The following is a 15,829-nucleotide window of genomic DNA, read 5'->3' as shown; positions in this document are numbered from 1 at the left end:
GGATTTAGGAGCCTCAAACTCCGGCCGGTATCGAACGACGATCGTCAGCGCCGTCCTTGGCTGCTCCGCGCTGCTCCTTAACAATCAGGATTTGCTGCTTCAACCGGCAAGGACGGTCGTTATCACCAAAGTAAAACCCCGATCACGGGCTGTAAAATCTACTGCGCGAGGAAGCTGCAGACGACAGTGGCTTAAGTTAACACCAATCCCGGTCGCTATTGACGTGAGGCGCGTCGAAGAAAAAAAACAGGAAAAAAAGCGAAGTTCTAGCTTTGCAGAAACGCGCAAGCGCCCGCTGTCTTCGAGTTTCGGGAAAATATAGAGTTTGAGGCAGGAAGCATTAGATCAACCGGAAGTTTCGCTAGCCTTGATGGGTTTTTGAATCGGGGCTGTCCTTTTTTCTCGCTGGTATTTTTGCGAGAGAAAATGGCCTCCTGGAAAGACGACGACTAGCCTTTTTTCTCTTCTCTTTCTTCTTCTCTTTTTCTTTTTTATATTTCCTTTCTTTCCTTTTTATCCCCACATCTCAGGCTTAAACTCGGGTGTGTCGGGGAATACAGTAACCGGACGTACGAAAGGAAGTAGCTGCTCCGAAAAGAAATCTCGGATCGGGTGCGAGTAAAAGAACAAGACCCTGTGGACTTTCCACTTAAGGAAGAGTTTTCTTGCAGTTTTTTCTTCCTTTTTTTTTCCTGGACACGGCGCGGAGGGAAGCTTGGGTTGGAAGGTTAGATGAATTACGTGGTCTCAAAGTTTTGAACCAGTGGCTGGAAAGGAAATAAAAAAATATGCACACGTTCACAAGCATATCTGTCATATCTATCTATCTATACGCCAGTGGTACACCAACCACAACACCGTAGTGCGGACTGAAAAAAAAGACGAGAGCGGAAATTGAAGGAGGCGCGATACGTAATAGGACCCTGTCTAGCCTGATGAATTCTAAAAAAAAAAAAAGTATCTCAAGACTTAAAGATGAAAATTTTCTTTGCTTCAGGTTTGAGACACTTAGGAAGGTCAGACACAGGCTGGAAAGGTTGCATGATATTTAATGATTAGGAGGACGAATGCAAGAATGAAAATTAAATCATTTTGTACAACCAATTGCTCGCATAGCCTAGGGTAATAAACATCATGCTTATGAAAGTTGCAGCCCTGAACCGCTAGGTTAGTGCGCCTCCGAAGCCATTTGATAATGCGTTGAATGCATAATTACCTAGTCCCATGCAGGCTGGCCTGTTTAGATGGGGTCGTTAGCCGCGAAATTCGGCAATAAATAATACTTATAGCCCTGTGTTCAAATAAATGTCAGTCGGCATTACTGGCGCGCACTCTAGCTTTGTGTAAACGTAATTAGATGCAGATAAAGTCACGACAAAACAGTTATTTGCGATGCTTCTGTTGGGTGCTGTGTTAAGCCGGCAGCTAAGTCATATTTGCAAGAAATAAAGAAGGCTAATATGTGTTGTTTCATTTTGTCCAGCGAAGATAAACAAACAAAGCACTACCTTTACTGCGTGAGTGACAAACCGGTTTGCACTAAGGAGAATCAACTTTCTTACAAATGCACCTATACTTGTAGTCCCGAGAAGTGCTAACACTCTGAACACAAATGATGTGTGTTCCGAAATGATGCGTATCTCGCTAAATATGGATGTAAATGATAAATGTTCAGGTAACCTGTTTGCATATCTTACAATAATTTGCTGTCATGGGATTGTAGCGACGGGCCACTTCAAGAGAGCAGAGCCCCGAGGGTTGGTCTTTGCTATTACTAGTGTTCGTATGTGTCGAACTTTGCAGCAACACTCAAGCCATGTTGCATAAAAAAGCCAAATCTGACACCGCAATATCTACTACTTCATCATCATCATCATTCATCATTTATTTTACCCTTAAAGGCCTCTGTTGAGGCATTACATAAGGGGGGGGGGGGGGACAAAGCAAATGCAACTGAGAATAATACGTTAATACAACAAAACATAATGCAATACAAAAAAATGAAAAACGATACATCACAATACAACGTTGGTCAATAATGAAGGGCGCAAGGCTGAATTAGGCGGCAACAACAACAACAAGAAAAAGAATAAGTGTAACTGGGTGAAGTTTGAGCAGTGTCTTTTATTCAGTACAGTGATTAATTAATGCCTGTCGAAATTTAGTAGCGTCGCGCTCGTTAACAATGTAGTCGGGTAGCAGGTTCCAATTTTCTATTGCAGTTGGAAGAAAAGATTTATTAAATGCCAAGGTCGATCCATGTATACGTTGAATGCTGAGGAGGTTAAACAGGCGGCGCCGCCGGCCACTGCCAGTGTGGCATCTGGTCACAAGGACGTCTCTACCGAATAGCACACACAGATTCAGTGGGTTCGCACGCTGATAAACCAAATATCAATTACGAATATCGTATAGATTCCGTTATTTCTAATGAAACTACGTTTCTAGTTGTGTCATTTTCTAGTAGCTTCAATCATAAATTTCGAAAGCTTCTTAAACATTAATTTTGAAAATTATGAAATTTTATGGCGCTAGGGAATCTTCGGCCAAAAAGCACCATGACACAAGGTATATTTCTTTACGCAAAGTTGTGTCGAAGACCTATTTTCCAAGCATTTCACCCTAGAGAAGCCAAACACCGCTGGGTATCACCGCTGGGTACTCGGCAGCATTGGAGATCGAGCTCCACACCTCCAACATGTGTGGCAGATGCTGAAGCCACTAGGCCACCACTGCGGTACTTTGACACTGCTACAAATGTGTCCGTCATCAGTGACGCAACAACCAGCTGCCATTGGCTGGCAGGTGCCCTGAATATAACGATTCACCGTACATGTGTGATGTGCGTCACTTGTGTGACATGCCTGGTGATGGCTTCTCTGCGCAAACGCTTCCTCAGAGACCCAAGCATGCGGCGCAACCACGACGGTTACTACATAAAAGGCACAATGAATAACAGGTATATTCACAGCGACTCTATATTTCTGAGTGAAACTTGTTTCCACTACATCTGACTTTCTCCTATATCCCTCACCCCGTTTCTGAATCTAAACCTTGTAGCAAACTTGTAGACTCGTGCTTGTGCGCTGTTATTCTTGAAGAAGACTTGTATAGAATTAAGAAAAGAGTAATATAAAGGCTGACTGAATTAAAATATTTTCTACATGAATACTACTGCTGCAAGGCGGTAAAACTTAAGGGTACACTTAAGCTCCGTCTTAAGTGTATGGCGCGATAGTGGCCTGAGGTCCGGTTTGCGTATCACTTCGCAGTGGGTGGTGGTGGTGGTGAAAACATTTATTCAGAACGGACAGGAGGTGTTTGGATCAGCCCGTAAGGGACCGATCCTTACAAACACTAGGTGGAGGTCCCTAGTTTAGTACCCCAGTGGCGGTAGCCGGCGCCCGGGCGCGCCCGACTAAGGCTTGTTGGGCCTGTAAGTCGTGGCAGCCGAGCAGGGTCGCCTCCCAGTCCTCCCGGGTTGGGTTGGGGATGGGGGGAATGGCCGGGTTGGAGGGGCAGGCCCACACCATGTGATAGGTGTCCGAAGACACCGCACTACAGTGCGGGCAGTTGCCGCTAAAGGAGGGGTCGAAATGTTTTAGGGCTGCCGGGCACAGCAATGTCACGGATACTGTTCTTTCTTTCAGCACAACCGAACTCTTATCCTTTCCTTAAGAGGGCAGTTTCATTACTTTAGAGAGCCTGCCGCGCAAGTACTCCCTCTCTGTCGTTTAGGTTCTGCCTCCCCCCCCCCCCATACGGGATTGGACATTCTCCATTTTACATTTATAAAATGTAGGGCGTCCTCATACCACTCCTGGCGCAGTGGTGCAGCGGTTAAGCGAAGCGCCGCTGCCCCGGTAGGTGGCTGTTTCATACAGACCCACCGGTGGGGCTTTTGGGGCCCAGGTTATTCTCCCCTAGCAACCTCTTGCGGCAGTCGTTAATTTAGCTGCCACTTGCCAGAGTGGGCACTTTGCTCACAATCCAGTGGGCAGGTTGTGATGACGTCCTAAGGTCACGTGACCCACCTGGCATTTGGGCCACCGGCTTTCCCACTCATAACATCGCCGACGACACCGACAACGGATTTCTTGCAGAACGGAAGCCTTAACGCAAGCGGGTTTAAACTATTTAACCCTGAAAGCGCAAATTCGCCCTTCTGCCCCACGTAAAAACCAACGTAATGACACCTTTGCCAGCTTGAACCGAAGAACAAGTGCTACCCCTCACCCACCCGCAGTTCTTTTATGCGGGTGAGAAGGTACGTGCTTCTGTGCTTAGCGAACAGCGTTCCACCCACGACATTTCTAGGCCGTGAGATTTTTTGTAGCGTAGCGGTGCGCAATACTGCGAGTAAACATCGACGGAAGTTAGTTTCTTTCAAACTTTCGCGTTCAAATTACAGTTGTGCCAGAAATTTTGGTCGGGGATATTGGTTACAGAGAGAAAGAAAATACTCATTGCACAACCCAGGGTCAGGCCTGCTGCAGTTTTATGCAAACATTACTGCGAAGATGTTTCACGCGCAGTCACTGAACAGTCATGATTGCAATGGCCCTGCTGCTGTGAGTGTGTACCCTTATGGGAAGACTCAATTTGCTGTGCTATCCAGAGGCACCGTTTCACTCGCTGCTGCTCGTATTAGCTCCGTGGTTGACTGCAAGCCGAACATAACACCCCTCAAGAACTTTCGGGCTGCGATCTTCTTTCTAAGACATACCGTTATTTTCTCGTATGAATAAGTGCAGGAAATAATTGGTTCAAAAATTGCTTTGCATTGTTTTCAGATTTGGCATGTTGTTTTTGAGCGTGTCTTAAACATGACTTTCAGGCAGTTAACGCTGGTCAAAAGGATGTCGCTTTATTCGAAATTCTGGTTTATGGAAACTTCTTGGTGGTCTCTATAGTATAGCATATATCTGGTGACAGAATAATCGAAGTGCGATGGAAGTATACTCGACCTAGCCCGAAGGCAAGCCAATAAAGTTATTAAGGTTCTCACGAAAGAGCCCGTATGTTGATAACTTACATGCCGGTTTCGCCACGCACCGCCCTCCCGGGCAGCTTTGATACACTGGAAGGCATCTGGCAATGAAGTAACGATCGTCACATTCCCCCAATACGGATACCTATACCAATTCCGAAATAAACTAAGAACACTGTCACTTCCCCATTACATACGCAGGTTCACTTCAGTGTGTTGTCCGAAGTGCTATGCACATTAACTAATCTGTTTCAAGGTCACTGGGTTTTATTACGTTAGTAGTATAGTCCTTTTCGGCGAAAACCTTTTATCTGTGTGAAATCCCCACCTTTCGGGCACCCTCCGGCAAAAGTGAATCTTCCAATCACAAACCTCTACCCAACACTCATCAACCCACCTACACCCTCCAGAACCCTTTTCACCCCACCACCCATGTCCACCACCGGAAAACCTGTACCCAAAGCAAGCAAAGAAGCCCTCGGCGAAAGCATTTTCAGTCTTCATCGGAAAGGAATCAATGTGAATGCGAAATTTGTAGTTAATACTGCCAACGCAGATTTATCACATCACGTCGTAGCCAGTGCCTTATTTTGTCAAAACACTACTTACGAAGTGTCCTTGCTTTTATGTAACTTTTATGTAAAGGTGTTTTATTGCGTATGAACTACAGTGGCCCAGTCTGCCTAACAAATTAAATGCAAGGAAAGTGTGCAGAACCGTATAAACTCCTTCAACGGCCCTCTCAGGTCCTGAGGCATGCTACAGCCCTGTTAATAGCTCTGATATCGATTCATCTAGGTGGACCCAACCACCAAGGTCTGCTTACCAAGGAAGGGTAGCACTTGATCCTGGTTTCTATCTGCACTGAAAGAAACAAAAAAAAAACTTCGTTCTTTGCCCTCGGCTAATCAGACACAGAGCCACCAAAATTTTCTTATCCGGGTATGCCTTACTCAATGAGAGGGTTCGGCACTGCCCACTCACTTTGAAATTGAATTTACCCCACCCCTAGAAGCCTTTTATCGGTTTCTTTCAGCCATGCGAGGTTACTTTATCAGGGAACGGGATTAATGAATCTTAAGCAGCCAGGACGGCCTCAGAGACTAGGAACAGGAAAACGCACAAGCCCAAATAGCAAGCGCAAAAAGATAGAACGCGACGCACGTCCACAAGACGTCGTGTGAAGGAAAAATGGTCGCACGGGGAAGCACGTCGGGGAAATGTCTCAGATACACGTGAAGACAAACAGATAAATAAGGAAAAAGTAGGGAAAGGCCGGAGGGGAGAGAAGGAAGGCAGGGAAATGAATATGGCTGTCCTTAGACGAAGAAACTTGCTTTGTTTCCAGCGAATGAAACATGCAAGGGGAAACATACGTGCCTCAGGGGGAAGGAAGAGGGAGAGAGGAAAGGGTGGGAAGGGTGGCAGCGGCGAAACACAAAGCACGGTCGATACTGAGAAGACGTGAACTTCTCTCGCTGGCCGAGGGCGAGGCAGTGGCGGCGGCATATCAGAAGGAAAGATGCCGTTTACTTTTCCGATGGTGTGTTTCAGAGATTTGGGGCCGGGCCCTCCGCCGCCTGCGCTGCCGGAGGGCCGGGCCCTCCGCCGCCTGCGCTGCCGGTTCAAATCATATGGGATTTCATTTTGACAGCTTTCTTGGATTGACTTGCTTCCCTGTTCTTTCCTCGGGATCGCGCTGTTTTTCCCTCACGCTTTTTTGTTTCATTTTTGCAATCTTCTCGCGCGGGGAGGGCATTACTGCTGCTGCTGTTGCTGCGTGGCGGAAGTGATCGGATCTCTTTAGAAGGCGCATTCTCTTCGCGCCTCGAGACAGCAGCGATTTTGAGGTCGATATGGGGATGCGAATAAAACGGCATTGGGCTTCCTCCTGCTCCCATTCCCAAGACGCATTCCCGTTTCTTTAATGCGCGTTGATGTTTTCTTATCCTATCTTGAAGTCCCTCTCTCTTGGCCGTCTTCCACCTTCCTTCTTCCCCAATAATCCTGCACGTGGACTGCAGTTGCCCGTCTGTCCTTATTTCCCCTTTTCGGGACGCACTTTAATGCCGCCTTATAGAAAGTCGTCTTGGATAGCAGGGGATAGAGCGCGACTATGTTGTTGTCCCCTTTGGCGGTTCCTCGCTTTGAACTCGCCCTCCTCCTAACAACTCGCTCTCCAGCCACCAGGCGGCAAGCGATTCGCAGAGGAAATAAGAAAGAACTGTCGCGGGAAAGCGTACAGAGAACGTGGCGACGGTCTTGTGATAATATTTTGAATGGAGAGCTCGGCGGCTGCTTTTCCCGGTGAATCGGTAATGCCGAAGAGAGAGGGAGAGGGAGGGCTGAGCGGGTATGGCTTGTTTTTACAGCGCCTGTAAGTACAGCTGTCGCGGCTGTGCGCCGTCGTCCCACGACCGCTGTCTAAGAAAGCGAGTAGCGATTGAGCCGGAGTCCCGCGCAATGGAACTGACTGTTTCGACAGATGGATTCCTTGTTGCCTCGGGGTCCGTTCTGTTTTCGCTCGCGGCGCGCCTCTTAAAAGAGCAGCTGTGATAGAGGATTTGTTTTTGTTTCTCATTCGGTAAATGTGATGAGTTAAGCAGACGTAAAAGAAGTGTTTTTACTTTGTATATACTTGTCTTGAATCGAATTTATCGCGTTAACTTGCTACACAGAGACGTATGCAAAGATGGCTGCTTTTTGACAAAACCTAAGGACGCTGCCTCAATATGCTCCATAGGTTTATATACGAGGAGTGAATACTTGCAGACGTGTTACCACAGGCGGCACTACATTCCCGTAGTTAACGGCGGCAAAGGCTCTTTGATTAAATAACACGTAACCTAGGTCGTAAATACATTCTGAAAAGTAAAGCAAATGCGTCCAAAATTTTTTGCCGCACACAGGTCCTCGCAAAATTGCATGTCCAAATGGAAACGATATGAAAACAAGAGTATAATTTCTTAGTCGCGTTCTTTTTAAACGGTTAAGGAAAGGACAGTTATCATGGTGTGAAATTCGATTAAGAGCAAATGGATGGGAAGATTAAACCACTTGGGTTCGTTTTTATTTTTTTAGTTACAGGGACAGTCATGTATGTCACGAGTCAATGTCTGCACGCTGCGCAAGATAGACGGCTATATTTTGCTTTCCATCGCCAGTACTTATATGGCATGGTAGAGCAAAATAAACACAGCTGCAGGAGAAAAACTCCTTCATAATATTATCTTGTGTTCGTAGTTTCATTGGCGTGTTGTGAGATGTGTTCAGATGAGGAACCATTAGGCTGACGTAAGTGTGCCGGCAGGCAAAATACACAAGCCAACGTTAATCATTTTTTTTCTCTGATATGCTTTAACGAATCGACAAGCAGCCCTGAGCAGGTTCAGGGCACGTGTCTTTTCCGTAATTATAATTAATACAAACTCAGTGAGCGATAAACTCAGCAAAATTATTTGTAAGAATTATTAAGTTGATTACATCAGATTTCTACATGAATAAATTGATTGGTTTTATTAGAGGGCCATAATTTATCACGCATTAAAGTTTGCAGGCGGGCTCACTGGTTTAACACGCCTTTCTATGCACCCTCGCCGTTAAACAAGCCATTGTAAACTTCGCAATAAGAGAACAAGGGGCGGAGCTCAATCCCTTCGGAAATGCTCTCGGGACGTAAAATTTATGAGGCGCGGAGCCATCAGCTCCAGTCTTCTTTGTTGATTCATCAGCAGCGAACGACTATGCAAAGCATTGTGAAAGCCACAAAACGCCTACCGCAATGAATATTCGGTTCTTCGTGTGAACCGCCGCTCCGAGTTTTTAGAAAATGCCTGCGCTCAGTATTTCCTGTCTTTTCGCGCGGGTGAAAGTTTATTGTTGAGCAGTAATCCCCGCCGCGCCGGCTCATCGAATTTTTACTGCCCTTTCGGAGCCCGGGAGCTTCAGATTGCGTTTCTGGAGGCGACTATGGCATGTTCCTCGCGCGGCGCGCGTGAAGCGAGACGCGTTTGGTATGCAGAACCGCGTGCCTGGGCTTCGTAAAAAGTGCATGCGTGGTCCTCCAGAGAATGCGTCCAAGTCGATGCCTGCCTCGCCGAATAGGAAGTGCTTTCGTTTCGTCTAGCACCCCAGAGCAACAGTGTCCTGACTTCATGGTGTGAGACAACGGTCTTCGCATGCTGATCAAAGCCGAGTCGGCACCGCTGTGCAATCTCTTTTCTTGTTATTTTAAGCGAAATCACAATCTAGCTATACAGTTTAAACAGTGCAAGCTATGCGTACTGTTGTTATTGCACTTACGTGATGTTGACCAGAGGAGTGCGATGATAAGGCAGCGCAGCCGTGTCTTCGAAGCCATGGCGAGATTCCCTCCCTGATTCGTTTCTGTAGAAGCGCTACCGAAGCTCACTGACGTGTCTCGGAGTCGGGCGTGCGGATTCGCAGTTCACACAGATGTCGCGCGCACTAAACGCGTTGGCGAACAGCTATGTCTCTGATGCTGTTTTCAGGAGCGTCCGCTCCAGAGTCGAAATGTTTCTTGCGCACCAGTTTCGCAACATCGCAGTGTCCGGGCTCTTCAGCAGTATTAGCGAACTCTTTTGGGGTGCACAAGTTGTGCTAATATCTGAGAGGAAAGAACAAAGAAGAATCCGAGGTCGTTAGTTCTGTCGAACGAAGGCAAGTCAGATGAAGAAAACAGACAAGCTCGGTTCAAAGAGATGGCAGAATTTGTAGCGACTTGAAAGTTCCTTCTTGGAGCCACAAGCAGTAGCACAAAATACTGTCCCGAAGGCTGTCATATGCAGAGTCCGGAAAGAGGGCCGTATGTGCCGTGCCTGCGCTTTTGACGTCATACGGTGCGAGGCCGTCTTCTTCTAGCGCATACTGATGAGGCACAATACGAAGAGGGATGCTTGTCGATTTCTCGGGCGCGTCGACAGCCGTTCAGCGCCGAAAGCTTGCTTGTGGACGTGACAGCTCGGGCGAGCTTTGTTGTGCGAACGTGGTTGCCGCGGCGCTTTGATCGAGCATAATGGTTTTATGCATTGCGTTCAGAAGAAAGGTTCTTGCTCCTGGTCGTGTGCGCATATGAACACGTCTGTGGTATTACTTAGTCTTCAAACCGTATCGAAGTCCAGAAAATCGTCAGGGCGTAAGGATGTTTGACAGATGCGTTTATTCTGTGCTGTTAATGGAGTGCTTTTTTGTATTAATGCCCACGAACGTTAGATGGCACAACACCTGTCTTATTCGCGGGTATCGACCTTTTAGAAGGAGAACCAAGAAAGCAAAGTGAAGTTGACTTCAGGGTAATATGCCCAGTTCTCCAGATTATCCACTTCTCGATTTGCGTGTGAAACCCAATGTCACTAAGTTTCTTGAGCGCGTCTCCTCGCAAAAATGGGCTTCAATGCAACGACGCGCTCCCGAACAGACGGGCCTTGTACTTCCTTTTTTGTACGAGCATTATCAGCTTTTCTTGAAAGTTAAGTGCTGCTTTGCAACACATTCGTAATTTTTAAAGTGGTATGTGCACAATAAACTGTCCGTCTCCGCTGTCAAAAGTCATAGCCAAACACAACACTCCCCTACTGTCGTTCACGAACGCGATACACTGATTCGAGCTGCAACATCTCTTCCGCCGATTTTAGTGCGTTGTCTTTGATATTTTGCGGCGAGATTACTAACACAGAGACACAACACCATGCACAACACAGACGTCGGTAAAATGTTTTGCGTTCCTTCGACAACTGCAGCGTATCCTTTCCCAAGATTCACTTCTTCGCAGAGAAAATGAAAAGAAAGCACAAGTGTGAACTCCTGTTCACCGAAGTCTTGACATGCTACGTCGCAACACTTTCGCGCCAGAGGTCAAGCATCGTCTACGGAATCCCGACGTTCACGCGGAGTCATGTGTCAGCCTTGTCCGTGCACCACTTGTGCCCAGCCAAATCGAATCAAGTCAAGACGAGTCAAGCGGCGCGCCTCGCGTGGGCACGAGGCGTGATGCGAGAGGGGTCGAGTTTCGCTGCCGGCGCCGCCTTTGCCGAGACACGATCGCACCGCGCCGTGGCTTCGCGCGGACTGAGCGATCACAGCGCGCGAACCGCGGCGTCGTCTCCGGTCCGGCCGGCGGGACCCTCGCGGGAACGGGCGAACTGCGCATGCGTGCCATCCCGCACCGGGAAACTCCACTCTTTCCACTTTAGGGAGAGCGGAGGGGAACTAGTGCCGACGAGAACCGTGAAGCTAGGGGCCAGGGAGCAAGAGGGAAGCCGAGGCGGGAGTTAGGGAAGACGGGACGAGGGGGGAGGGCAAAAACACGAGGAAAGGCGGGAGAAAGAAGGCTGGGATTATGTGTGCGTGCGGCAGGGAATAAAATGTGGGGAAGCCGGCCAAACCAAGGAGGGACGGGAGCCAGCGGCCGTTCGCCTTGGGGAAGAAAAGCACGCGAAAAAAAGGGAGGCATGGAAGGCGGCCTTAAGAAAGCTAAATATGTAAGCAGCAAGCGCAAAGAATGGCTGCAAAACGAACAAGATATTCGCGGTGGCCGGCGCGACAGTGCAAGTTTATGGGAAAGGCGTCGGGAAAGAGGGGAAGTCTGCGGGAAGAATAAAAGCGGGAGGCCGCAAATGAAATATGGGGAGAGCGGCTGTGTATTTTCCCGGGGTTAATAGTGAACCGTCCGTGTCGTAGTTTATGGGCGCAGCTTGCGCGCGCCGCACAGACAACGCGTTCGGTTGTTGCGCTCTCTAAAAGGAGAAACTGTGGGCAACTCGAGAATACTGACGATGTCCCTGGGGAGCTGGAAAGAGCACCCGCAGATAATGCGCCAGTATAACGTGTCGCATCGAAGGCTCGACGTTCAAGCGAAACGCGGTGACCCAAGCAGGGCTAAAAGAGCACGAACCGCTGCTTGTAGCTTGAGGTTTTGCTTCATTTTCCATGACAGGGTTAAGAAATAGGGAAGTGCGTGAAGCCTTTGTGTGTTGTTGTTAGATCTCAACATTCTAAACAATAGCGAAAAATTTTATCTGCGCAGGCAGAGAACCAAAAATAAAAAAATAACTGCAGCCTCTTTTATTCTTCTCCTGGTTCTTATTCAGCACAAGGCTTTTGATTTCCGGGCTGCAAACATTTGCCACCATATTCATCCTCTTATTCTCACCTTTACGTTACCTTTGCATTGCCAAAGACTCGTCCATTTTCTAGGGCGTTGTGACTCTGTCATAGGCTACGACTTTGCCATGCGCGCGTCCTTACTTGACAATCTTCCTTTTTAATTCACCTCTCTCTACTCCTTGCCTTCAATATTCCCTTTTTCCTTTTCCTTCCCCAGCAGTCTCTCTCTCTTTCTCTTGTTGCTAATGAAGCGAACTGATTGCTTGGTCCTGCAAGAGAAGGTAGTTTTAATGCCCTCGTAGTGATCAGTTTATTCCATTTGCATAATTCATGTCGTGCCGGCTTGCAGCCATGTATGTTGTGTTACAATTAACATGCGTTTCATGTAAAAATATAATGATTTTTTTTTTCAACGAACTATACGAGAGAAAAAAAGTTAGAATATAATGGCCTGATTGACCAGAGTTTAGAGTTTAAGAATAAAGGGGCTTTTGCGGCTCCCAATGAAACAAGCATGTTTTACCTCATCTCCTGAGTCCTGCGATGGAAGTGGTAATAATAATGGAGTTCTTCCTTTGTGTCCATTTTTATTTTACCTTCGCGTACCTTTTCTTAGCTACGCAGCGTTCAATTTAAGCGTTTTTGTGCTTCTTCCGTACTTAACCCTTTCAGGCGCTTTGTACAGAATTGTGTAAGCGGCAAACTTACACCTTTTTCTGAGAAACTGGTGCACCGAGCAGTGATTTCATATTTCAGTCAAATTGAGCACCCTTCTTTTTGGAAATAAGTTGGTTTTTTGTGCCATGTAGCGAATGCAGTAAAATATATTTCACATAGGAGTGAGCAAGGTAGCACTTTGTACGCCGTTTTTGAGCGGACAGATTTTGTCGCGAGTGAAAACATCGATTGTTTTTTCTCAGTTTCAAGCGTAATGTGCATCTTCGAAACACAAAGTGATGCTATTATCCCTACGGTGTTTACTTGACACACGAAAACATTTCGATGTTTCTATTTCTAACAAACCTGACACTTTGTGGTGAATTCTCCATATCGCTGTAAAAACTGACCTGCTGGTCTTTCACACTCGAAAACTAAAAAATTTCCTTTCTTGAGGCCGGAATATGCTACTTAGGGGAAAAAATAATTGATTCCAGTCAAAAGAAAAAATGACACCTGAAAGGGTTAATTCAACTTTCGTCAGTGATCGGCGGGCCCGTCTTTCTTACAGGTACGTACACTAATTATCGCAGCGCGGTGATGACAAGAATAAATCAGATCGTTGAAAGCAAAAACTTCCAGGCTTACGCACGAATACATTCCAGTAAATGAGAGTCCTGCAAACCGTAACTGGTGCATTTGGTTCACCCCTTATGTTGCCGCGCCGATTCGCGAATTCGACCACATTTTTTGCGCACCGTGGTTTCGGCTCTCGCTGCTCGCGTAGGAGCGGGATGATTTCGAGGCCGTTATCGGAAATATTTTGGCTGAAGCGGAATGGCTTTCGCTCTCTCTCTGGCTTGCATGAAACTGCGTGCGGTTGTGTATGAGCGCTTTGCTCACGGCACGCGGCCAGTCTTACGTGCAGCGTGCGCAGCTTGCGTCGGCGCATAGCGGAACTGATACGAGCTGGAAAGTTGAACGAGCTTTGCGCAGCAGCGCTGTGGAATTCGAAAGCTCGAGGCGGCACGCAGCCTGAATCTCGCCTGGGTTCGGCTTTGGTAGCGGGGATGGTGTTGTGAGAAGAGCTGCATGGTTGGAAGAACGGGGCCTACCCTTCACCGTTCAATATTTTTTTTCCCTCATGGTACGTAGGCTCATTTGCTGAAAGTAGGCGATTTGCGTGCAATGAAAGCGTAGGATGCCAACAAATAAGTAGGCTAGCGTTGCCATGGCCCACTTTTAGGAGTTTGTAAGGCAGACAACGATGAGCGAAAAATGCTTTGAATTCTGAACTTTCGCTTATTTTGCTCTTATTTTTATTTTCTGTTTTTTGTTTTGTTGTACGTCTTCCCAAGGAGATTTTGTTGCGGTGCACTGTTTTGAAGGTACTGTAAAGAATGCTCGTCGGATCTTATATGCCCTAGATGTGGTTCGTAACATTTATTAGAAGCAGATTTGGTAGAGCGATTTTTCAGTTTGCTAAACCCCCTTGCCTAATAATAGAAAAGGCATTAACAATGCATATGCCTTGGGAATAGAATGGAATGGAAAGTAAAATATATTCAAATGGTTAGCTGCCTAGATTAATGTGTGCGATTGCCGTCTGTGTGCCTCTAATATTTTTTTCTGACAACGGTTTGGTGGGGATTCACTGGAGCTCTGTCCACTACTGTAAAGTGCCGGGCGGTAAATCAGTGAGACCGACAAAATTCGAGGTGCGGTGACTCTGTCTAGCTCCCTATGCAGGACCCAGCTGTACTTATATAGTTTTCGGGTTTATGTTTAAACCGTGATTCTGTGGAGATAGTGGATTCTGTCAAAATCCTTGGTGGTATGTTTTCAAAGCACTTGACTTGGAATGATCATGTTGATTATATCAGATCTAAAATATCTTCAGCTGTCGGAGTTATCTCGTGCCTGCGCACTATTCTTCCTGTCAAAATTAGGCTGTTGGTGTATAAATCTTTAGTTATATCTCTCTTACAATACTGTATTATCGCTTGGGGTACCACTGGTATCACGAACATGACCAAGTTGCATCTTCTCCAAAAAAGAGCTGTGAGATGCATTGCTGGCGTTCCTTATTGTTTCCCTACGAGTGACCTCTTTTTAAAATACGAAATCCTGCCAGTCCTCGCTTTACACGAATACAGACTTTTAATGAGCTTCAAAAGTGCTTCGCGAAGCAATGAAAATTATGTTGGCAATTTGGCAGAACTTGCAAAAAACACCCATATTCCACAAACCAGAAATAAAAAAATGTGGCTAGTTCCTACAACTAGAACATATTACTCAGAACAATCTGTCTCTTATACGCTGCCAGTGCTATTAAATAAATTAAACAAAGAAATGTTTGACCCTTTCCCGCATTCAAATACTGTTATTAAGAAATTTTTTCTGAACAAGTTTGGGTGATGACGCTGCATGTATTTTTGTGTTGGTACTTTCTGCTTTCTTTTTTCCAAGGCGTGTTATCTTCTTTTGTGCTATAATGTATAGCACAGAATTTATTGCCGCTTGTCTGATGCAATGCCAACGTGAAAAAAAAAGGGGAGGACCTCTGTCAAGCTTCCGAGCTTTAGTTCTGTCTCCATCTCTAATATAGAGAAAATAAAAGGCTGATTGACTGATTGATCTTGTTCGCAAGCTCGACATGAGAAGCTGGGACTAAATCCCAGATGACGTGAGCAGTCGTCTCGGGCGGCACATCGCATAGTCGAGGTTTGGACGGACAGAAGTCTTGTGAGGAGAACAGGAGAAAAGGACCGAGGAAGGGTTAGTTCTTGTTGGTCCTATGGATTTCAGTGCGTTAAGGTTTGTGATAGGGAGGCGATAGCCTGAGTACTCTTCTAACACCTCCGAAAATTAATTTACGTACAGTAACACTCCTTGTTAGTTGAAGAAGTAAACGCATCAAAATAAGCTCGGACGACGCAATGGTTTGCCACGAAAAAAAAAGAACTGTTCCAGCATGCCAGACGTAACCCACCGAGCCGACTCAGCGCCTATGCAGTTTTCTTGCTCTCAACGAATTTGGTGCCTAGGTGACAACTG

At 46.6% G+C, this 15,829-nt stretch overlaps 1 protein-coding gene across 1 annotated transcript in view; it reads right to left on the bottom strand.

Annotated features, from left to right (window-relative positions):
- Window positions 1-11,064, bottom strand: part of LOC149372674 (cell adhesion molecule Dscam1-like) — a 126,875-nt gene extending 115,811 nt beyond the window's left edge. The window contains exon 1 of the mRNA XM_089567229.1: window positions 9,293-11,064. Coding sequence (XP_089423355.1) covers window positions 9,293-9,350 — 58 coding nt within the window. The 5' untranslated portion in view covers window positions 9,351-11,064. The remainder of the gene's footprint in view (window positions 1-9,292) is intronic.
- Window positions 11,065-15,829: the final 4,765 nt, after the last annotated feature.

The sequence above is a fragment of the Amblyomma mixtum genome, chromosome 1 (genome assembly GCF_055824585.1).
Source record: "Amblyomma mixtum isolate Tamu chromosome 1, ASM5582458v1, whole genome shotgun sequence".
NCBI lineage: Eukaryota > Metazoa > Arthropoda > Arachnida > Ixodida > Ixodidae > Amblyomma > Amblyomma mixtum.
The sequence above is the reverse complement of the archived record's forward strand: the minus strand, read 5'-3'. Positions and strand labels throughout refer to the sequence as shown.